Raw genomic sequence first — 23,526 nt, forward strand, 5'->3', positions numbered from 1 at the left:
GGCCGATGTTGTATCGAAACTTAAAATTCTTGAACCTCGAATATTTTAAGCATCTAGCCACACCTTTGTATAACAAACACGAATATCTTGAAGTTATTAATTATTCTTGTCTCTCAGTGGGATAACGGTAAGTTAATAGACTTACACCGCTAAAATATGGGGGTTGATTCCACACTGTAGACACAACAAATAGTTCAACGTAACTTTGTTCTAAAATAAACAGACAAAGGATACAAACAAACAAACATTTATTAAATCTAAGTAAAGTTAATCGTTACATAATTCGCAGTAATAACACGATAAATCAAACTGGTGGTTAATTCTAAACACTTTCCCATCAAAAATCCAACACCGATACTGAATACAACAGACAGTGCACAAGAATATCACAGAATTTTAGAACCCAGAAAAATTTTCCATGTGAATTTAAAATATTGAACGTTATTTTATATAAAAATTAATTAAAATTAGTAAAACGTAGTAATTCGTTTAACGAAGGCTCGAGTGTCTCCCAAATAATTAATTGAATATTTTTAATTTAAACAAATGAATATAAATTAGAACTCTCAAGCGATGGCGCAATATGCAAAACAAACACAAAAAAGAGAAAAAAGAAAACTAATAACACGAACGGAAAAACAAATTAAGAATATTTAACAAGAGCTGCCTGACACATATTTTTTCGTAGCTTTAACTTAGTTATTTTAAAATGGCAATGAATATTATAAATATTTCCGAAGGTAAAAACAATATTAAAGCCCGCTTATTTACAATGTATTATTGCAATTTAATCAACATAGGATAGCAATTTGTAAATATATCCCTTTTATTTCAAGAAAAATGTATTCGTATTTCGCTTTATTTTTAGCAAAGCAACAGTAAGGAAAGTAATAAAATAATATTTGTTAATAATAATTTTAAAGATAAATAAACAGTTATGGCGATGACAAATAATTTTAGAGGTACAATTAAGAACCAATGGGATTGAAAAAATACATATTTGAATATCAACTAAATAATCGTAAACCAAATTCAGAGTCAGTATGTAAGGAAAAATATTAATGAAAATTTAACATTTTATACCACTGCTTATAAAAACAAAATAAGTATGAACTGTCTACAGTAAACCACGGCTACAGAAAAACAACAACAAAAAAAACATCAAAACATTATAGCCACTTGGACTTACCCTCACCTTATCTCTTATATAGGTTGATAAGAATATTTGTTATTTAGTTCATAGGATATCTGGATATTTAAAATTATATGAAAATATATATTCCCATAAGCCATTTGTTTTATTGGTATAAATTTTATATATTATGATGTAACGTCATAAGCCCAGGTGGTGGGATTATTAGGTGATTTTTGTAGTTCATGCCACTTATAAATATGTTCATTTAAAAAAGGTTTCTCTTGAATTATAGATTATTTACCAATTATTGTACTTCTTACATAACTTGTATTTTTCGATGTTCAAAAATATATTATTATCTAATCTGTTTAAGGTGAAAAATAAATATTTTTAAACACTGTACAATTGTATTTGAATGACGAAGTTTGCTTACCAATCGTTTAGAAGAAAATGTTTCCGTCAGTAATTTATGTTAACATTAAACCTTGCTTAAATACTTGATGTCAGACAATGTACCCAGTATATAACAATATCAAGACGAAACACACCAGTTATTTTTTATGTATTAAGCTGTTTTAATAAACATATGTTTACTTTCTACCGCGTATAAACTATGATCATGTTTTCTAATATTAATTTATACAGGATAAAAGACACTTGGTTATTTGTATAAAGGAAGAAAGTGCATTTGTTCATGACAACGTTTTGTTCGCTTTTGTGGATAAGTGTTAACTTCTTTCACAAAATATTACAAAATACACATTTACGTGCGTCGTACGATCGAGTGCAAGCTGTTTTAGTTCAATGCGAGTCCAGATCTGAGGAAAAACAATTATTGTACCAAAACGATTACTCACATTTCTATTAATTATTATTATTATTGATAATAACTCCAAATAAAAAAGTTCTATATAAAGTCAATTTAAAGCATTTATTGGAAAAAAAAAAAAGGTTTAGTATTTCTGAAACACTAAGGTGGAATTACGGTCGCGACTAGTCGCTTCGTGGAATTTAAACCGCAAACATCAGACTAGGAAGCGTAAGGTGAATGGCGAATTCCAAAACTGTAAGCCGGAGTTTGTTGGGAGACAATGCACACCTGAAGATGATAGAAAAATAGGTTTATTTTACTTGGTACAGAATGAAAAAAAATCACATGATTTTATTGAAAAATTTGGAACTTTCATGTACAGTCTGTGTTTTTATTGTTTTTTTTGGACTCACTAAATCCCTGATATTTAAAATAAAATAATTGTAATTCAGTACATCAAGGAAACTAATATGACGTACGTTCTACGTAACAAGTTGACCTTGAAAAACCTTATACAAAACTAAATTTAAAGACAGGGTAATTTTTATATAAATTATATCCTAAAGATTTTGCTTCGGAGTAGATTTTAACTTTCTATAAAGCTGTTCTAAGTTCTGTGAAAAAATAAGGATGCAATTAACTTCCGATAATATGAAAAAAATTTAAACTGGAGCTTTTGAAAAACTATATTTTTTTTCTTTAATTGATCAAAAACAATTAACAAACTTTAAAACAGTTCAGCTTAGTATAATTTTCACTGTACACGAACCAGTTATTTGTTTTGGAAATGGTACAACAGATATTAACTTTAAGGGAACTTCAAGGGTAAAGGCCTAATCCTACCTTCCCTTAGGAAGAATTGGTAACTATGGAGACATATGGGCTATGTTTGATTCCGAAACTATGACGTGGTGAATTCTGTTTGTTCATCCACACCTACACAAGCAGGAGGTAAAAGATGGAAAACCAAGTTGAAAATTTGGTGGGCGAGGTTAAGATTTGAACGAGATAATTGCGTTCAGTTATACAGAAATAACAACCAAGTTTCTAAAACTAAACAATGTAATAATTGTTGAACTTAAAGCTACTGCTGGATGTTTTCTTTTTATTCCTATTTGTTTGATTCTTTTGAAAACGATATTTTTTTTCAATGATGCAAATTTTGATTAAAAGTTAACACAGAATCAAACACAAGAAGTACAATAAATATGATCCAAAACTCGAGCTATCAATAAGGCCATTGAAGAAGGACAGAAAGCACTCGAATTTTTGATATTTTTAAAAAGATATGATATAAAGAAAAAGAGACAAAATTTAAAATAAATATTTGAGTTATTCTAAGCTACCACTGTATACTTTGTGATAAAGAAACGTTAAGACTAGAAAATGGTTACCTACCTTTTCAGGGGAGAAAGCTCCGGGGCCAGGCACCTAAAGGAAAATTAGTTTCTACGTAAATATACGGGATTATTTTTTTAACTACATATTTTTCTTCAATATAATAGAGAGTCTAATGGTGCAAAATAGTTTTACCTGTAGAAATCAGGTAATTTTAATTTAATTCTACCCAACTAACTTCAAATTTAACAGCTTCAGATGTTTTGATTTTTTTTTTGTCTGTCTCTGTAATTTTGACTAACTTAAATCATTACTTCATTACGGCAAAGAATGGTTCGAAGCGTGTTGTTTCTGAATATTGTAAACCTAAAGTTACTTTTTATTAACTTAATAATCAACGATTTATTAAAAAAATTAAATACTAAAACAGCAGTAGAGTTTACTTGACGATTCTTGTTATACAGTTTACATGTCCACGATGTACGAAAAAAATGCAACTATTCGAAAAACATTACGTCTGTTATTGTCAGCCTATTAATAAAAGCTACTCGTCTGGGTTAAATTAGAACTTTCTATTCATAATAAAGCTATCAGATATGTTGAAGTTAAACAAAACAGAGAAAGAAAGAAAGTTTTCTTTAAACTTTATGATGGTAAGTTCTGAAACGCAACTTCTGACCGACAGACATTCAGTTGGGGTGAAGAGAGAAAGTCAAAAACTTCAACCTTCTTCTCTTTTCCCACCTTAATTCTATCGTCTGAGTTGTCGTCTTGTTTGGCAACCACTAGATGCAGTCTTTTACTTACGTCGTTGATTTTCTCGTGGTTTAATTTCACTCCCATGGAATAAGAAGGAGAATGAGGAAATGTGGTGTCTTTCCCATTAACATTGTACTGGTTTGGTCCTACACAAAATACAAGTTATCAGACATTGCTGGTTATAAAATAACGCAGAAAATACTCCTAGAAAACTGAATATATATATATATATATATATGCGTCATTTTACTCCTACAATATTCGAAAAATCAGTTGAACTTTTTTACTAGTACTTAAAAACCAAATAACAAATCTGCAAAAGTATTATCTTGGATATTTAAGTAATGTATTGAATGAATCATGGTGACATACAGTGAAGCTGTAATTAAATCATAAAACCATTTAGCTAGAAGGCAGAAAAACAAATCTGTAGGACAAATGGAAAGTAAACAATCATCTTAAAGGGTCCGTTTTACGCGTCCTCTATTTCCACTTGTTCCAGTCCATTATTCAACACCAATAGTTTTCGTATTCTCTCTAAAGGTATCAAACCATTTATTTTATCGTCCTTTTTCCACTGACCAAGCTATGTTATAAGTGTAATTCCAATATGTTACCAATTTAATTAAAACACCACGTTGATGTTCGTAACGTATACAACTGAAGTAATGGGCTTATAATTAAACTGCTACCAATATGGAATTAAGCTCCTTGTTAATGGACGAAGCCAGAACATTCAACTTACCAGGAAAGTTGTCTTTTTTCTGCTCCTTTAATTTCGCTCCGAACGAAAAGCTGGGAGAACCATTCAAAACTGTTTTATCGCAATTTTCTGGGGTGTAGGCTCCAGGGGCAGGGGTTTTGAATTTTTCAGGCTCTTTCAATCTTCCAGATATTGAAGGTGCAGGCACCGTTTCCTTGCCTTTCTCCGAAATTCCAGAAATTTCGTAAGTGCCTGGACCGGGAGTGTAATCCTTTCTCTTTTCTTCAACCCTACCACAATAACATAGTTATTTCACACAGGTGGCGTTTTAAGGCGTAGCCATAGGAATTAAAACGAATATCGATTAGAAATATCCTATTATTTGTACTTTCTTATAATTTTAATTAAATAACCTGCCCAATGACGTTAAAAATTAAGCGAGTGTTTAAGTTTTACAATAGCATGCATTTTGTTGTCAAAAACAGAGAAATGATCCATAAAAAACACTGAGTGTAAAGTAGCCTGAAATGGAAAAATAATTATTTTTTTCAATAATTACAGATTATGTGATATATATACGTATATAAGACAAAGTGATTCTTTACAATTGTTTTTGATCATAATAACTGATGTGTGTAACGATACCAAAACCTATATTTGTGATGAAACATGAAACAATTTGTTTACAATACAGAAACTATTCTAGTAGAAATTAATTTGGTTTATTTTAAATTTCGCGCAAAGCCACATGACAACTATCAGCGCTAGCCGTTCTTAATTTAGTAGTGAAACTTTGTGTGTGTTTTGTTATAGCAAAATCACGTCGGGCTATCTGCTATGTCCACCGAGGGGAATCGAATCCCTGATTTTAGCTCTGTAAATCCGAAGACTTAGCGATATCTCAGCGGGGGACTAGCAGTGAAAGACTAGGGGGGAAGGCAACTAGTCATCACCATACACCATAACTCTTGAGTTACTCTTTTACCAACGAATAATGGAATTGACCGCACATTAGGACGCACCCACGGCTGAAAGTGCGAGCATATTTGGTAAGAGAGGGATTCGAACCAGCGACCCTAAGAATTCGAGTCGAGCGCCCTAACCGCCTGGTTATGTAGAAATTGAAACCAACCCTAGTGGTGTTTTCCAATCACATTTATGCATCGCACAAATGTATTTACACTAGTTAATATTCAGTTTTTGTATATGAAAATTTATGGATTAAAAAATAGACAAAACAAAACTAGTGCCATTTAGTGTTCAAACATTTTTAATTTCTTGTAATTCTCGTAATTAATTCCGAAGTTATTTTTAAGACTGTTGAAACAGTAAAACTTCATGCTGACAGTCTAATAGTTAAGAGCCAAAGTTTATGATAAATGAAAGAGATATTATTTTTAAAGTGTGTGAATTATATAATAATGACTAATTATGAAACGTTCTGACTGACACAATATGTCTGTTTGTTGTTAAGCACAAAACTATACAATGGCCAAACTGTGCTCCGAATACAGCCAGTATCGAAACTCAAATTTTAGCCCTTCAGCCATAGATGAGGCTATAAAAAAAGAAAGATAATAAGAATTAGAATTGATTATAGGAGGAGTGTCTTAGTTTTGGTTATAATTATGATATTATCTAAAACGACAATGACCTCAGTTTACTTACTTCACTCCAAATGTGTACGATGGAGATTTAGAATGACTTGCGTCTTTGCTTGTTGGGCCTAGATTAAATAAGTTTTTTTTAATTTATTGTCAAATGAACACAACACGAGTTCGTTTAAATTGTACAACACACAAAACAAACCAACAACAAAACGGCATAAAGTTTAAGTAGGATTTCCTTTGAAGCAATATGCAGGTTTAGAAATTTAACATGCCACTACCTAATCACACATAGTGTCAAAACTAAACTAAATCAGTATTTGTTATTATAAATAAATTACATATTATTGTTATAATACCCCAATACACAAAGGTCTAATATATTGACACTAAAACAACATATATATATTTTGTTTATTGTATTTTTAAAACATGAAAAACAAAATACATATAGAGGATCAAACAAGTATTATGTCCGAACCCAAACTCACAAAAGTTTTCGCAAATGTAAAAGTCGTTTTCCAAATATTTGTAGCGCTATTTAGTAATACGTAATAAAAGAAAATGTTGACGAAAGTCAGCAGAGTAAGGTAGATATGTATACAAGTGTTAACATACACCCACTAATACGTGCGTATTCCGTACATGCAATACGATGTTCACTGTTACAAAATACACACTTAAGAAAAGTTCAACGATGTTTGACAAAAGTTTGTTAATACAGGAACTGAGTTATTAATTCTTTTAATTCTAAATTTGATTAAAGTATCGAAAATGGCAGATGACTCTAGTGAATAAAATACAATTTAGTCTAATATTTGGGTGATATTTAGAATGAAATGAATGTATTATCTAAATTATTATCGAACAATAAAACTACTGTGATTTATATTCGTTTTTGTTTAATCAAAATCAGTAAGCAAATTCACAAGTATATCATCCATTTTGTAGAGTTACTTTGTTTTAAGTCACCAAACGGTAATTTTGTCATCTTGATTCAATGAATGGTCAACTAGACGATACTTAATATTAGCTTCTGATAAGAGCAAGCTACTTTCTTTGATCAAAACTAAAAAATCGATTTAATTAACAGTGGTTCTTAATCTTTTTCATCGTCTTACCCCCTCAAACTCTCCAGGGTATCACCGTGACCCCTATACTAATTTTTGTAATGGTGAACTTTGCGTAAAGGTAGAATAAAACAAAACTATATAAAGATCCTAATTTGTTGAAAATGTTACAAATAAATGACCTTGAGAAATGCTACAAGTGCTAAACAAATCCATGGAATTACTGAACATCATACAAAACCTACTTATTCACTCAGTGTGAGGGTTGATATCAGGGGCGTAGATCCTGGGGGGATGTAGGGTATACACCCCCCCTTCATTTTAGATGGGGGGGATATGGTGCATACAATCATCCCGCCCTACAGTTTGGTCTGTTGAATTGTTTTATTGCATCACAGGCATACAAATTGTGTGTTTGTTCTTGTGATTCTCGTGTTCTTACCAATCGAATTACATAATTAGGCCTAGATGTAGGCTTTTTCAGTAGCCGAAATGTACATCTTTAATATAGGCGCGCTTCTAAGCTTTTCGATCTAAGCGATTGTTCGTAAGTACCAGTCAGTAGGCTTAAGTATACATGTAAGTATCGTAGCAACAAGATTACTCTGTGACTGCATGTTTACTGCTTTCAGGTTCACGCAATCAGAGATTACCAATTTGCAAATTGAACAATCCACATAAGTGGTTGCATAATCATCCCCCCCATCGGGTGTAAAAAATCTACGCTCCTGGTTGATATAATATATATATATATAATGAGAAAATATACTAAATACGATGGAAACTTTGATATTTAAATTTTAAGTTCGATGTATTAATATTATATAGTTTAAAAAAATTAGGCAATTCAAAATGTTGTAATATATGAAAATTGTTATTCAAAATTAGACAGGTGGTTGCGCAACAAGTATCTCGAAGCAGTTCAACTGCCGCACTTCAGCGTGTTTCTCACTGGTGAGCAGTTACTGCCACTTGCCACAAAAACTACAAACTGCTCCGTGATTTCCCCAATATTTCCCCAAGTTAAGAACCACTGATTTAGTAAATATACTATTTTTACTCGCATGCTTTTACTGATCAAAATGCATCGTTTCACCTGTTGTAAAGCCAATACTATTTTTAGGTTCGGCCAGTGTTTATATTTAGGTTAGTTCTAAATCCAGATACTAAATTAACAAGCTAAAAAACAAGCACAACAACAAAAACAAAAAAACATATTAATCATTCCAATAAATACTGTTAATGAAAGAACATTGAAGAAATAAAATGTCTTATTTACTTACAGAATTTATAAGCGCTAAGACCTATAATATCCGACCTGATTATGTAGCCTAAGTTATTTCAAAATGGTGCGCATAACATACACATAGATAAAATAATAAAAACATCATGAACTTGAAAATAAATATATATTTCAAGTTAAAGATAAAATGTATTGAATGTATTAGATCTGTCATGGTAATTTTTTTAGTTTAAATTAAAAGACCTACATGAAAATTAAGTTTTATTTATAATATGTGATTTTAATAATATATCATTATGTAGTTTCCTCATGTTCTGTGAACCGCCTGCGCACCCTTTCGTTAGCGTCATGCTATGTATAGACCATATATGGGTGCGATCAAAGTAGGCCTAACCCGTCTTTTTCATGACTCACTTGAAACAACCGCGAGGCATATATAGGGCTAGGTTTTAACAGGTTGTCAGCTGGACTACGTAAAACGGTCAAAACTAGTGGAGATAAAACCCTACACAAGGCGTTTACCACAATTACAAAAGAAACCACTAACACCAGTTAGGTTGCAGTCTCGTAAACATCTGGAATTGAAAATATAGTTTTTCCATCATTAAAGGATTAAAACAAATCTGACATCTATAAAAACGTGTCCTTTACATTTGACTAAATATACAAGCTAAAATTTGGTGATGTTTATCTAATGACTGCACAGCTATTGCTTTCAGTTTGGTCATGTGTGATTCAAATTGAAAGAAAAACAAAGTAGAATTTCAAGGAGATTTACATTCAAGACCTCTGAATTGTTAGAATATTCTTAAATTATTTTCATGTATGAAGTAAACAAATTAACCGGAATCTATTTGGCAAGGGCCTGGCATGGCCAAGCGCGTTAAGGCGTGCGACTCGTAATCTGAGGGTCGCGGGTTCGCATCCCCATCGCGCCAAACATGCTCGCCCTTTAAGCCGTGGGGGCGTTACAATATGACGGTCAATCCCACTATTCGTTGGTAAAAGAGTAGCCCAAGAGTTGGCGGTGGGCGGTGATGACTAGCTGCCTTCCCTCTAGTCTTACACTGCTAAATTAGGGACGGCTAGCACAGATAGCCCTCGAGTAGCTTTGTGCGAAATTCAAAAACAAACAATTTGGCAAGTTTAAATTGATGGTGACCTAAATTAGTAATTAACATAAATAAGAACACAATGTTTTTGAAATGCAAATTTTTGTAGAATATTTGAGACTGTAGCTGGAAAATTTATTTATTTTTAAAAAATTTAAACATTTGTTTATTTTTCCAAATATTCGCACAATACTACTTACGAGCTATCTGCTTTAATAGTCACTAATTTTGAACTGATAAGACTAGAGGGAAGGTAGCTAGACAACATCATCGAACGTAGTGGTTGGCCATTTTTCCAAATATTATGAGGCCCGGCATGGCCAAGCGCGTAAGGCGCGCGCGACTCGTAATCCGAGGGTCGCGGGTTCGCGCCCGCGTCGCGCCAAACATGCTCGCCCTCCCAACCGTGGGGGTGTTATAATGTGACGGTCAATCCCACTTTTCGTTGGTAAAAGAGTAGCCCAAGAGTTGGCGGTGGGTGGTGATGACTAGCTGCCTTCCCTCTAGTCTTACACTGCTAAATTAGGGACGGCTAGCACAGATAGCCCTCGAGTAGCTTTGTGCGAAATTCCAAAACAAACAAACAAACCAAATATTATGTATAAAATGTATATAATTTTATAACTTTGGATATTACGTACGACTGTTTTATTAAGCCAAACGATTCTCTGTGCAGTATTTATACATAGATACTAATACTTGAATATTTTACAATAATGGTAGAAAGAATACACTTATCTGTCTGACATAACTAATTATATTCTAATCAAAAATTGAAAGAGGTTTTGTTAGAAAGATAATTTTCAATATGGTGTAGAATTAATGTCCAAGATAACAAGGCAAATTTCCTGGTAAGTAAATATTATGTTGATACATCACCAAAACTAGTAGTAAATGTAATCCTTTCATTTTTTATTGTTTCCATACAGAATCCATCTACAATCTTATTTAATAAAATTTCAATTACGCTCTTTTTGTTGTAAGCAAATGTCGATAAGGCTTTTCGTTCAACACCAGCAGTCATTATTAAAAGGAACAGCTTCATTAATTCTGGCGTAACGTGAATAACGTGCATTTGAAATAGTATCATACACTCGTATTAATTGAAATTAGATTGGTCTAGAAAAGAATGAACTTGTTTAAGTTATTATAAGTCTGACAGTGACGTAAAATACACGTATTTCAGCTGTTTGTTTGTTTTGAATTTTCGCACAAAGCTACACGAGGGCTATCTACGCTAGCCGTCCTTAATTTAGCAGTGTAAGACTAGAGGGGAGGCAGCTAGTCATCACCACCCACCGCCAACCCTTAGGCTACTCTTTTACCAACGAATAGTGGGATTGACAGAACATTACTACGCCCCCACGGATGTTCGGTGCGACGGGGATTCGAACACGCGACCCTCAGATTGTAGGTTGATTGCCTTAACCACCTGGCCAAATATTTCAGTTGTACGTGTAATCTAAAAATGCGCGATTTCGTAAGTTTCATATCTGGTAGATCTTTCAAAACGTATCTTACCAAATGTAGATGGCAAAGAAATTGAGGCGGGGCCAGGTCCTGTGTGCTCAGCTGCTATTGGTCCACGTCGTTTCGTAGGCGTCCATGGACGTTGTTGAACGTAGTAGCCTGTAGGAGAATTACTCTACATATCGGGACAAAAAAAAATTACAATTTTTATCACACTTCTGAGTAATGATAAATGCTTGATTTTCACTATGTTGGGTTGACTCCTTGAATGTTTATTTACTGTAAAGTGAAAAGCTCAACAATAGGCTATATGTGCTGTATCCACAACAAATATCGAATGCTTAAAACAATTTAACGCCTGGATCTTAGGCCTATATCAGAAAGTAACTTAATGGTTAAGGTAGAATATACAGGCACATATATTGACGTCATAAAACGAAAATGGATCAACTATAATTAACTTCTAATCAAACCAACCTATCAACAAAAATAAGAACTAAGAATTAATCCAGTAATGAATGTAGCTAGCTTAATACGTCGTTTTAATTACAAACATTTATTCATCAATTGGTAGCCTCCCTGTCAGTAATGTTTTTAGCTTTAATCCCAAAATGTTTCACGAGGTTCAGTCAGCTTAGAAAATTTACGAGATATATTAAGCTAACAATATAAATTATCTCTCATAAAAAAATATGTTTCACACGTTAAACATTTGAACCGAAACTTTTACATAAAGGAGAGATTTGACAACAGATGACTTTAAAATAAATTTATTTTCTTCATGTACTATAATTGATTACCTTGAAACTCGGAGTCACCAATCGAGGCAAAACTTGATAAAATTATCTTAACAACGTCTAGTGAATGAAAACTAAATAAACGACAGCGATTGCTTAGTTTCAGAAAAAAAACTATAGATTGAGATAAGCGTGTTAATAGGACGGTACATCAGGATACTACAGAAAGCTTGGTTTGTTTTTGCATTTCGCGTGAAGCTACACGAGGGCTATCTATGATAGCTGTTCCTAATTTAGCAGTGTAAGACTAAAGGAAAGACAGCTAGTCATCACCACCCACCGCTAACTCTGGAGCTACTCTCTTTTACAAACGAATAATGGGATTGACCATGATATTATAACGCCCCCACAGCTGAGAGGGCGAGCATGTTTGGTGTGACGGGAATTCGAACCCGCGACCCTCAGATTATGAGTCGAGTGCCTTAACCACCAGGCCATTCTGGGCCACTAAAAAAATAGATAAATGTGACGGTACTATAAAAAACTACAGATTGAGGTAAATATGTTAACAGGACGATAGAACACGAGACTCAAGACATGGAATAAAGTATCTTAGAGCTTTATATGTCGCACTTAAACGAATTCTTCTCGTGAGCACAGCTAAACCAAAAGCTACAATGTGTGAATTTTGTAATTAAGTTTTTAAACGAAGAAAACAGTACTTGATCCAATGTCTACCTAAAATAACAGAACTGGTCTGCACTAGATGTAGAAGATAGTATAATTACTTCTTTACTTCTGCTTTTAAATTCTTGCCTCCCAGTGGTTCAGTAATAAGTCTGAAGGCTTATACACTAAATATCGGGTTTCGATACTTGTGGTAGGCACAGCACAGATATCCTTTTGTGTATCTTTGCGCTTAACAACAAACAATCCTACAATCGCAGCATAAAATGCTTGTTCACAGGATACCGAAATTAGGTTACCTTGAAGTAAGAATTAATGTTTAATTTCACTTAAACAGAAAATTGATGTTATTATTAAGTATTTTATTACCACTTCCCAAACTATTGGATGACGTATCTTATCACGTACTCACCTAGTACAAGAAAACACGTATTAAAAAAGAGACCTTTCGTTTAATTTTGTATTCGCATCTTTAGAACGATAATTACATCCACAAGTTAGAAGAAATTTAATGAGGTAGACGACCTGTATACGTAATAACAATCGCTGCTAATCACGCGAGCTTAGTTCCGCCCTGATGTCGTTTTCTTTTGATGGAAATCCTTACCAAACAAATAACTGGTAATAAAGGCCTTAAAAAAATGTGAATCGGTGGTTGTAAAGTAGCACATGATGTCTTCACCCGGTGAAGAAGTGATTGAACGTCACATACTCTGCTCATTTTTCCTATCTTAATAATTATAATTATATATAGAAAGACAGTAGTTACTTGCAAAAGTACAGATATAAATAATTACTGTTATTAAATTTTTATTCTGCTACAAATTAATTTAATCAGTTAGAGTACACGCGTAATTCAATCGGCTCTGCCACACTAAACATGTTTGCCCACTATTTGTTGATAAAAGAGTAGCCCAAAAGTCGGCGGTGGGTGGTGATGACTAGCTGCCTTTTCTCTAGTCTTACACTGCTAAATTAGGGACGGCTAGTGCAGAGAGCCTTCGTGTAATTTTATGCAAAATTCAAAACAAACAAGGAAACAATCAGCTCATCCTATTTTTGCCCTGAAAAGGGCCGGAGTACTGTGGGATATTCTGGCCCAAAAGCACTACAACAACAACAAATTCTTACTGGTAGCCGGCATGAAAGCTAGGGATGGAGGAAGAGGTCTTGTGTACCTAACCCTCCTGGGTATTTAAAAATTCAACATACCCAAACACCCACAAAGAAGAAGCGAAGCTCATCCTATTAGCGTAACAGTAGGTTGGAACGAAGGCTTATAATGCTGAAGCCCAGAAGTTCGATTCTCCGCGGTGATTACATTGTGTAGCTTTGTACTTCAACGCAAAATAATAATTATTACTTAACAGAATTCACGTTCCTGATTTATTCTTCTCTACCTTTATGTTGTTATCCGTAAATTTGAAAACACTGGAAATCTGGACAACTGGGGTGGGGAGAAGGAATGTCATGCTAATATTAAAATAGACGTGTTATAAAAGGATAATGTCATTGTTGAGTTCGAATACAGAAAATCCAGAAAGTATTAAACTTTTCAACTCTGCAACCATTGGTCTATTCGGATGGGATGTTTCTCTGGTAACAGTTAAAGAAGGAACTGACTTTTTTCTCGCCCACTGAACTTATGACAAAAAAAAAACTGTACTCACGCCGTTCTAACGAATGTCTTATAATCAAAGTTTAAAAAGTTTACCACCTTATTTTCCTTTCCTCTAAACCACTGTTTTAAATACGATTTTTAGCAAATTTATTTGCTTAAAACATTTTCTTCAGTTAAGTCACAATAATAAACTTTTTTTTCGCAAGATTTGTCATGTTTCAAAATTTTCGCGCAAAGCTACAAAAAGGGCTATCTGTGCGCAGTCGTTTCTAATTTTGAATTGGTGAAATTAGGGGGAAGGCAACTAGCTAACCATCCATCGCCAACTGTAAAGCTACTCTTGTCTAACCGAATAGTTTAATTTTAACATCACCGTCATAAAAAATGTGGAGTTCGTTTTTCCAATAACGAGCCTGGAACCATAAATCCAGTGAATCTGTCCAAACACACTAACAATTTAGGCAAACCCTACACTGACTTGCTATGAAACCTTTTCGTTTTTATTATTTCACGGTTTAGGGTAATATTTCAGACGATTAGAAACCAACAAACTGTTAGGCCCAACTGATCGCTGAAAAATAAAACACGTGACATTTTATTTTTGTACTTTTCACACGGGTCAACCCCATTAATAAAAACTAGGGCAAAGCTGAGTATGTTAGAGTAATATATGTATTGATAACACTGTATACACCTCTCAAAAGCTCCAAGATACCGTTAACCCTAGTACCGGGGTGAAAATAAATCTAATGGCCTAAGTTATAAGACATGAATGTAAACGTAGTTATCTCTTTAATATATTCAGCACGTGTATTTCGAAGTGTTTCGGACAAGTTTTCTGACGCAGAAACGCACTTTAGGTAACCAAACGGCATCGATTTAGGGTTAGCGCTAACCCTTACTTTCGTAAAATCTTAAGCACGTTGTTGATATTTCATTCTGAACAAAGTTCGCTGTATGCAGACTTTTCGGAACAAAAAGAAAGAGCAACGACTTTGCACCATAATACCACTGATGTATTTTTCTTTAGACATTCCATTCTCATCTTGAAATATTAAATAGTTTTAGGTAACAAATAAACAGCAAGTCTTAAGCTTTATAACATAAAAACCGGGATTCTATACTTGTAGTTAGCATAGCATAGTTAGCCGTCCATTCTGCAGCTTTGTGTTCAACTACGAACAAAAAAACAATAAGGATAAAAATTATATCTATTTTCCTCCAAACTGTCGTAAACAGTATAAATATTTGAAATTAGGTTTGCGCATTAATTAAGGTACCAGCAGCACTAAGCCAGTATACGGTAAAAACGTGGTTTATGTTCGGAAGCACCGCTTTAATAAAAATCGTTTGAAAATATCTTGCCATCGGACCTCGTCTAGTCTAGACTTTCAATACCCACGATATTCGAACCATGACTTTCTGATATCATTCAGTACCCTCGACCTCCGAACCATAGCTTCCTGGAGATCAACCATCGCGGGATTAGACTTTAATTTTCGATTTAAATTCGCTAAACCTACTTGTTACGCTAAAAAATAAACACATTAAAACAAAGATTAACGATATGTTTTCGCTTTTATATCTGTCTATAATAAAATATTAACTTCTAATAATACAACAGAAAAGTAATTAATGGACAAATCCGAAAGTTTCATGTCCTTACATCAATTACTTCAGTGGCTCAGCTTTAAGCCTGTAAAAATAAAAACTTATGACAATTAAAACCAGATTTTTATATTAGAGGTGGGCACAACGTAGACAGACAATTATGTAGTTTTCTGCTTAATAGTAGTAATAAGCAAACAATTTTTCTAATAAATATTTCCCAAACACCTTTTAGTGTAAGACTAACATGCCATCAGAATTTGTATGAAATACATTAATTAATCTGGAAGATTATTTTAAAAAATATTTTTATATATACAACTTAATACTTCACTATACAAACATCGTACGAAAACACGTATTAATTTTTTTCGATGGCTGAGAACTATTACCTGCATAAACATAAACAGATATTTTTAGATCTTTTTTTAGCATAACACAGTAACAATTTTTGGGTCTTAACATGTTTTATTATGTTTATAAATGATATGATGTTAAACAATGTATTTGAAACTTTAAGAGCTGGAAGTAATCTAGTACAGAGCTACAAGTCGTTAGGTCCGAGGTTCGTGCCGCCGTATGTCACCCAACGCGTTTTGTTTTCTCAGCTGTGGAGGGCTGATATAACTACATCTAGTTAAGAATGGCTACATAATACAGTGCTTGCTACTGCTGACCGACTGCCTACCATCCTTCTGGTCAATATATATTTTTAAATTAAGGGTGGCTAAGCTCGAACTTTGGGCCTGACCTGACTGTTTAATTTGTGTATTTTTAAAGAGTGAAAATTGAAGTACTGGTACTAATTGAAACTAGGGTATTTTATAGAAAATAAATGGCAAATAACAAACTAATGCAGTGTGAAGGCTGGTCAAGTAATTTCACAAAGTGTTAAAATGTCGTGTTGTTAACCTACTAAACCTAATTTGAACTTTTCTAATGTTTTCACAACTTTTATGAGATAAAAAAAGATAAGCAAATAATTTGAAGAAGCAGAAACTTACCTTAATAACCATTTCCAGTTAGTAGCGCGAGTACACGAACCCTCGAGACGAACTCACTGAACTGCGAACACTCTGCACGAGGAATTCGTTAGCTTTCCACCCACTAGTCGTAACTTCTTTGTTTTCTGATTGGTCACTGAAAAAAAAGAAGAAAAAAAAGGAGAAAAATTAGAGGTTTCTATAGATGACGTCACATCAGTATTGTCGACATATCGAGTCAAAAAGTTTTTAAAATGGTAAGACGTTATCACGTGACTTTGTTAGCGTCATAACAAGGAAGTGGAGTAAATAAAAATGGTGCACGTCGACGAAAACAAATCATTCTCAAAATACAAAGATTACAAGTTAGATATACTGCAATTCCACAGGAAAAAAACCAAAGTGACCAGGTTGTGTGAATTAAGGGCTTAGAAACAGGTTACCTTGTTTATTTGCGTTACATATATAGACTTATAAATACGAGACAAAATTTCTCTCTATATATATAAAAAACACATTAAAAGTCAATCTTGTACATTTTGGTATATGTAAGATAATATTTGTATACAAGATAACTGTGCACGATTGACAAATATTACTATATTTAATTATAATGTTTTTTAATATTGTTTCAACCCTCCAGTTTCGTCTACAATATTAAGGAATATTCATCAAATATCTAACAATTTTAAGTACTTGTTTAGTGTTTTTATATTTTTACACACAAAGAATATTCAGCCTAGTGGTATTGGTTGACTAGTAATTCTAAGAACGTGTTTTAATCATACCACATAGAGTCTTCTCTGCACACTGTTCACCGAGTGAAATCGAACGCTGGATTTTAACGTTGTTAGTACGCATATTTATTGCTGTCTCACCGGGGACTTTTGACAATAGGTTAGTTGTGTTACAGTAAGTAGTAGAAGAAAATACGTTCACAATGCGCGTGTGTCTAAAGTCATTCGACGAAACCTATTTTAACAACAGCATCCTCAAGGGTTGTTCAATGGGGAACCACGGAGGAAAAACAACATTTATTTTACTTAGTCTTTGAACAAAGCCAACTGAAGCTATCTGCTGAGCCCACCGACGGGAATCGAACCCCTAATTGTAGCTTTAGAAATCCGTAGACTTACCGCTGTACTACCGGGAGGCTTTACGGAGTCCTTGAATTAAGAGGAGATAACCTGGTAAATGTAAGTAAGACTTTGTTGGCAGCCTTCTTTGTTTATCAGTATAACTATACACATGCAAGACTTTTGGCAGTCTTCTTTGTTGCCAGGTGTCGCTATACACAACCAAGATTTTGTTGGCAGCCTTTTTTGTTATTCATCTCTTTTTGCCAACTTTCCTCATAAAAGTATCCTTCAGGATTAAAAACACAACAACTGCCCCATGCCAGCTGAGCGCCTATCAAATGATCATGGAAATAAAGAAAACACCAATCTCAAAAGAAAAAAACAGAGAGAGATCGTTTATATTCAATTGTACACTTTTGTCAGTTAGTAACGCAACTAAAACATTTAAATAAAATTTTTTATGTTTAAGCCCTAAACTGCAACTACAAAATAGGTTCTGCATTATGTCCACTGTAGAGATCGAATCCTGAATTTTAGCATTATTAATCCTCAAGCTTATTACTGAACACAAGAGGGAAAGTGTTTAACTAAGTTGCTAATTGTTGGAATACGAGTTACTTGAAACCAAGTCTTCAAACTCAGTGAAATTGTTTGTTTGTTTATTTTATATATATATTGTGCAAAGCAATACAAGGGCTGTCTATGTATTGCCTACTCTATATTTTGAACTAATGGAGGAGAGAGGGAAAAAAGTTAGAATCATACTTTACGATATCATTGGTTCTTAATTACGAATAAATTGAAAGCTAAAACTTAAGCTGATAACTGAGGAAACCTAAACCTCCAGTTAATAAATTGTCTGACTAGCTGGAGTACCCGTCCTATGGACGGACGTTATGTAAATTCATGATTAATCAAAGGTTATCTTAGGACATGAAAAGTTGTTTCTCCATGAAAACTGCAAACTTCCATGTAGTTCCACATGGATCCATCAAACTAGCATATCAAATTTGGTGAAGATTCATCAACAGGATGCGTCGTAGGGATAAATAAAAAAACACAAATATGTCCATAAAATCAGTAAAATTGAAAATGTAAAAACGGAAACTTTATATATATTTTCCCATTAACCTGATGAACCTCTGAACCAGTTCTGGTGAAGATTCATCTATACACTGCGAACTAGTTATATAGATATACAACAGACCACAGTATTACTTTTATATATCAGTTCATCCCTTAATTAATGTCCGATTTTAGGTTCAGAAAAAGAGAAAGGATTTGAAACGCTTTTAATGTTATTTCATCAATAATGTATGTTCCATTATTATTAATTATTTCCTGCCAACAATTCACAAGCTTCTGAATGCCACTTTTATAAAATTCTTGGGGTTTGAAGGAAAAGAATGTAGAGATGGTAGTTTTGACATCTTCATATGTTCTTTTCCATCAAGATAGTTCTGTAAACTACAGAATAGATGATAATCAGATGGGGCAAGGTCTGGAGATTAAGGAGGATGTGGAAGGTTTTCCCAGTATAGCTCTTCAGTCTTTGCAGATGTTATTCTTGCTGTAACGGTACCGAGCTTTATCCTGGTATAACATAACACCTTTACGATTGATCAAAGCAGGCCTCGTTTCTTTCCGTGCAACATTCAAGCGCTCTAACTGTTGACAATACAAATCTGATGTAATCGTTACATTGAGCGGCAGTAACTCAAAGTGGATCACACCAACAATATCCCACCAAACGCTTAACAAGACTTTCCTAGGATGGAGGTCCATTTTGGGCTGTGCTTTAGCCAATTTACCTGCACTGAGCCATTGTCTGCGGCGCTTAACATTTTTATAAAATATCCATTTTTCATCTCCGATCACTAACCTGTCGAAGAAAGGTGAGTTGCGTTCACGAGAAGTGCAAATGTCCATTCTTGCTCTCAGGTTGGCTTCTGTCAAATCATGGGGGACCTATTTTCCAAGTTTTGACACCTTTCCACGCTGATGTAGGTGATGGTGAACTATTGAATGGGTTGAATTAAGCTTCTATGTTAGTTCTTGAACTGTTACAGCGCAATCCTCATTAAGTGCAGCCAGCAGCAAGTCATAATTGAACTTAACAGAACGACCTGAACGTGGCACTTAAGCTGTAGTCACCTGAACTTTTGAAACCACCTTCGACATTTTCTTTCATTGAGAGACTCCACACCGTAAACACCTTGAATGTTTTGTGTAATTTCTGTTGCACTATTGCCTTTTTAAACTCATAAAGCATTATATGCCTAATGTTCTCCTCAGACACATCCATCTTCATAAGGGTTTATTTGATTAATGATCTGAAAAAGTGGGAGTTGGATAAGTTTCTTCTATTTGTCTGAACATTTTTACACGCATAATACTACATGTTTTAGTCATTAAAGCCTTTAACAAAGACATAAATGATGATGTACTTTTTGTATTAAATTTTGGGACATTACTTATGGATGACCTGATAGATAGCTATATAAGTAACGAAGGCTGTAATATCAGTTAATTACAAGTCTGATAACTGAGGAAGGTTGAAACTTTAGCTACAGTTAAAATGATAACTGATCTAAGTGTATAAACTATACGAAGAAAATGTTGCATAAAAATCTATTGAACTGCGAATAATTAAATTGTATTTATAAACAAATTATACTTGTTTTGTTTAAACGTGTTTCAGTACGATGCCCTTTAAAATACTATAAAACGTTGATCAGAAATCGAAAATTGTTTATTTCGAATACTTTCACAAATCTACAGAACGGTAATCTACGCTTAACCATTTCTTACTTTAAACAAACTAGAGACAAGACACCTGTAGTCAACAGCAGCGCCCCCTCCACCAGCTGACTTTTTGGCTACTCTTACCTGACTGATTTAATTGCCACTTTTATAACACACCATCGGTTCCAAAGTATGGGGTGTATTATCTAGACAAAAGGACTGTTAACATTTGGAGATGGCTGCAGTACTTACCTTATTTCAAAAATCTATTTATTAAGATTAGGAAATACAGTGGAGCGCCGTTAAGCCGCGGTATTTAGGGGGTCAACCTGCTTAACCGCGGCTTAAACCTTTGTGACTGAAAAGCCGAAGTCGCCAACAGCTCCGCAGAGGAGCCTCATCCGGGCCATTTAGTGATTATCATAATATTAATGTACAGACTATTCAGATACAATTGACAAGTGCCATTTTAACACAAACGACCAATGCATTGCGATGATTCGCTTTTCCCCTTTTTAATAAATAAAATATACAACACAATTTTAATTAAGATTTATTAACAATATAAAGATTACAATAAAAATAAACCTTTTTATTGTAATATTTCGTCTTCCCGTGTTACATGCGGGCCGCCATTTTAAATCTCGTGGTAGCGATATTGCGCAGTTGCATAAATTATTAAATTTTTAATACCGAATTTATTAACTGGCAGTTAAACAATAAGAAAAAAACAAATCAAATCCTTTTAAATATCCCCTTGAAGTTATAAAGCCAGGATTAAATCCGTAAGCCGCGTTTTTACACGTTCTTAAATTAGCGGTGAGCCGCGATAATCCTCGCTCACAAGACTTGCTACAGCGGCTTAAGCGATTTCGCGGTTTACTGGTCCGCGGCTTAATGGCGCTCCACTGTATTTAGGATCTGAAGCAAATTTGTAAGATTCTCATTAAAAATATCCAAATAGTTGTACTGATAAAAGAGTTAATTAAAAAGGAATTTTAAAACACGATAGTTAAACACGAAACACAACTCGGTACACACGAAGTATATCTACTTGTGCCTGTCCCTAATTTTGCACTGTAAGACCAGAGGGAAGGTAGCTAGTCATCACCACCTACTGCCAACTCTTGGGCTACTCTTTTACCAACGAATAGTGGGATTGACCATCACATTATAACGCCTGCACGGCTGAAAGGGCGAGCATGTTTGGTGTGACGGGGATTCGAACCTCGCGACCCTCAGATTACGAGTAGAGTATCTTAAGCACCTGGTCATGCTGGGCCGATTAAGGAAATAGTTTTGCAATAGTAACAAATGTATCTATAGGAACAAATTATAGACATACAACTCTATTTAACCCCGTACAACCCTGGAGAATTCGGTCTCATTACCGTAATAATTAATGAGCTATGTATTTTAAAATTAAGTATCAAAGCACAAGCCCAGATTCACGATGGTGAAATGTAACTTAAACAGTGTATACACATTACGTGATTTTGTGATTAAAATCCTACTATATCACATACATGGGTTGGAAATTGGTGGGCAGTTGTAGTTGACCAGTTCTTGCCCGATTGTATACTATGTGGTTTGTATACAAACATATATTGTTATTATACTACTGTTGGAAATAACCATTCGTACAACAACACACAGAAGGGACGAAGATAAGCATCACAAATAAAGAGACTAAAACGACTTAGTTGGGAAACTTCGTTACACACGTTTATGAAAAGGCGACTGGTTAATGAAAAGAGCTGTTTCTCTAATGAATTGGTGATACCATTCATACATACTGGTTACAAAATACGAAACACGTGATTTGCTGTTCGTTTTGAAACTCCTCTAAGTCTCATTCAGTTAACGTTTTAAAATAATTACGTGCAAGTACATTTGTCTATTTTGTGTACTTCATCTGTTGTGGTTCCAAATATATGATAGAGTGAGAAAGAAAGATTTATGACAAAACCAGATAAACTATTGTACCCAGTTCCATTTTCATCTCCACGTACACCCTGGCAACTGATTCAGTTTTGTATGCTGAAGGCTTTACCATCTTTGCATAGAAGAACTGAAGACAAGTGTTAAGTTTGTAAAAAAAAAAAAAAAAACAAATTGATTTTTGCGTGTGTTGTTTCATGAATATATTAGAACATTTTTAACATACGTATTGAGTGTCATACAGTGGGAGTATTAAAGAAACAATAGGGTTATGTTATGCTTCAAACCATGACGTCACACAGTATAACGTTTACAACATATCATGTTATACGTTATAATGTTACAAACTATGATGTTATAATGTTACAACATATCAGGTTTCATCTAAAATATTACAACTCGACCTCTTATTTCTCACTTTAGTTTTTCAAACTATAAGTGTGATTTGGTTTCTTTTTCATGGTTGATAGGACTGGGTGTGACCTTAAATCAAAGTTCAGAATTGAAACTCCGATGATCGATGGTTCACGTTTCTGCTGTGCAAAATCGTTCTTTACCATTTGGAATCATGGATGAGTTATAAGAGTGACGGTAAGATCTCGATTACAGTAGTCCAGGAATTAGCGGTGGGTGACATTAACTAGTTGTCTCCCTCTAAGCTCTTAATTCAAAATTAGCAAGGCTTGCGCAGATGCTCCTCGAGCATTTATAGCTTTACAAGAATATCCGAAACAAACAAATATCACTTCCCATAACTACTTCTATTTTTATTCTTTCATGAACCGTGAACATAAATCCCATTCTATGTTGTAATACTATGTTTTTCTTGGTTCGGGTATTTAGTTTATTCGGGCTAAAGGTCTAGAGCAGTACATGG

The 23,526-nt window shown here is 34.0% G+C and overlaps 1 protein-coding gene across 3 annotated transcripts; it reads right to left on the reverse strand.

The window, feature by feature from the left end:
* Positions 1 to 231: 231 nt before the first annotated feature.
* On the reverse strand, positions 232 to 18,077 carry LOC143253438 (uncharacterized). 3 transcript variants are annotated; one of them, XM_076507330.1, is made up of 9 exons: positions 18,021 to 18,077; positions 16,906 to 17,041; positions 11,300 to 11,423; positions 6,415 to 6,472; positions 4,789 to 5,036; positions 4,092 to 4,189; positions 3,345 to 3,377; positions 2,790 to 2,882; positions 232 to 2,234 (listed from the first exon to the last, which is right to left on the reverse strand). In XM_076507330.1, exons 2-8 carry the CDS (start codon positions 16,915 to 16,917, stop codon positions 2,796 to 2,798), a joined length of 660 nt encoding a protein of 219 aa, XP_076363445.1. In that variant the 5' UTR covers positions 16,918 to 17,041; positions 18,021 to 18,077; the 3' UTR covers positions 232 to 2,234; positions 2,790 to 2,795. The 3 variants fall into 3 exon arrangements, with proteins under 3 accessions (XP_076363445.1, XP_076363444.1, XP_076363446.1); XM_076507329.1 differs by lacking the exon at positions 18,021 to 18,077 and having other exon boundaries at positions 16,906 to 17,060; XM_076507331.1 differs by lacking the exons at positions 2,790 to 2,882; positions 18,021 to 18,077 and having other exon boundaries at positions 16,906 to 17,060.
* Between the last annotated feature and the right edge of the window lie 5,449 nt (positions 18,078 to 23,526).

The sequence above is a fragment of the Tachypleus tridentatus genome, chromosome 6 (assembly GCF_004210375.1).
Source record: "Tachypleus tridentatus isolate NWPU-2018 chromosome 6, ASM421037v1, whole genome shotgun sequence".
NCBI classification, from domain to species: domain Eukaryota; kingdom Metazoa; phylum Arthropoda; class Merostomata; order Xiphosura; family Limulidae; genus Tachypleus; species Tachypleus tridentatus.

Coding starts and splice junctions, on each gene's coding strand:
- LOC143253438 (XM_076507330.1), bottom strand. Junction 3,378..4,091: donor ACCACGAGAAAATCAACGAC/GTAAGTAAAAGA, acceptor ATTTTCCTTTAG/GTGCCTGGCCCCGGAGCTTT. Junction 2,883..3,344: donor GAGCTTTCTCCCCTGAAAAG/GTAGGTAACCAT, acceptor CTGCTTGTGTAG/GTGTGGATGAACAAACAGAA.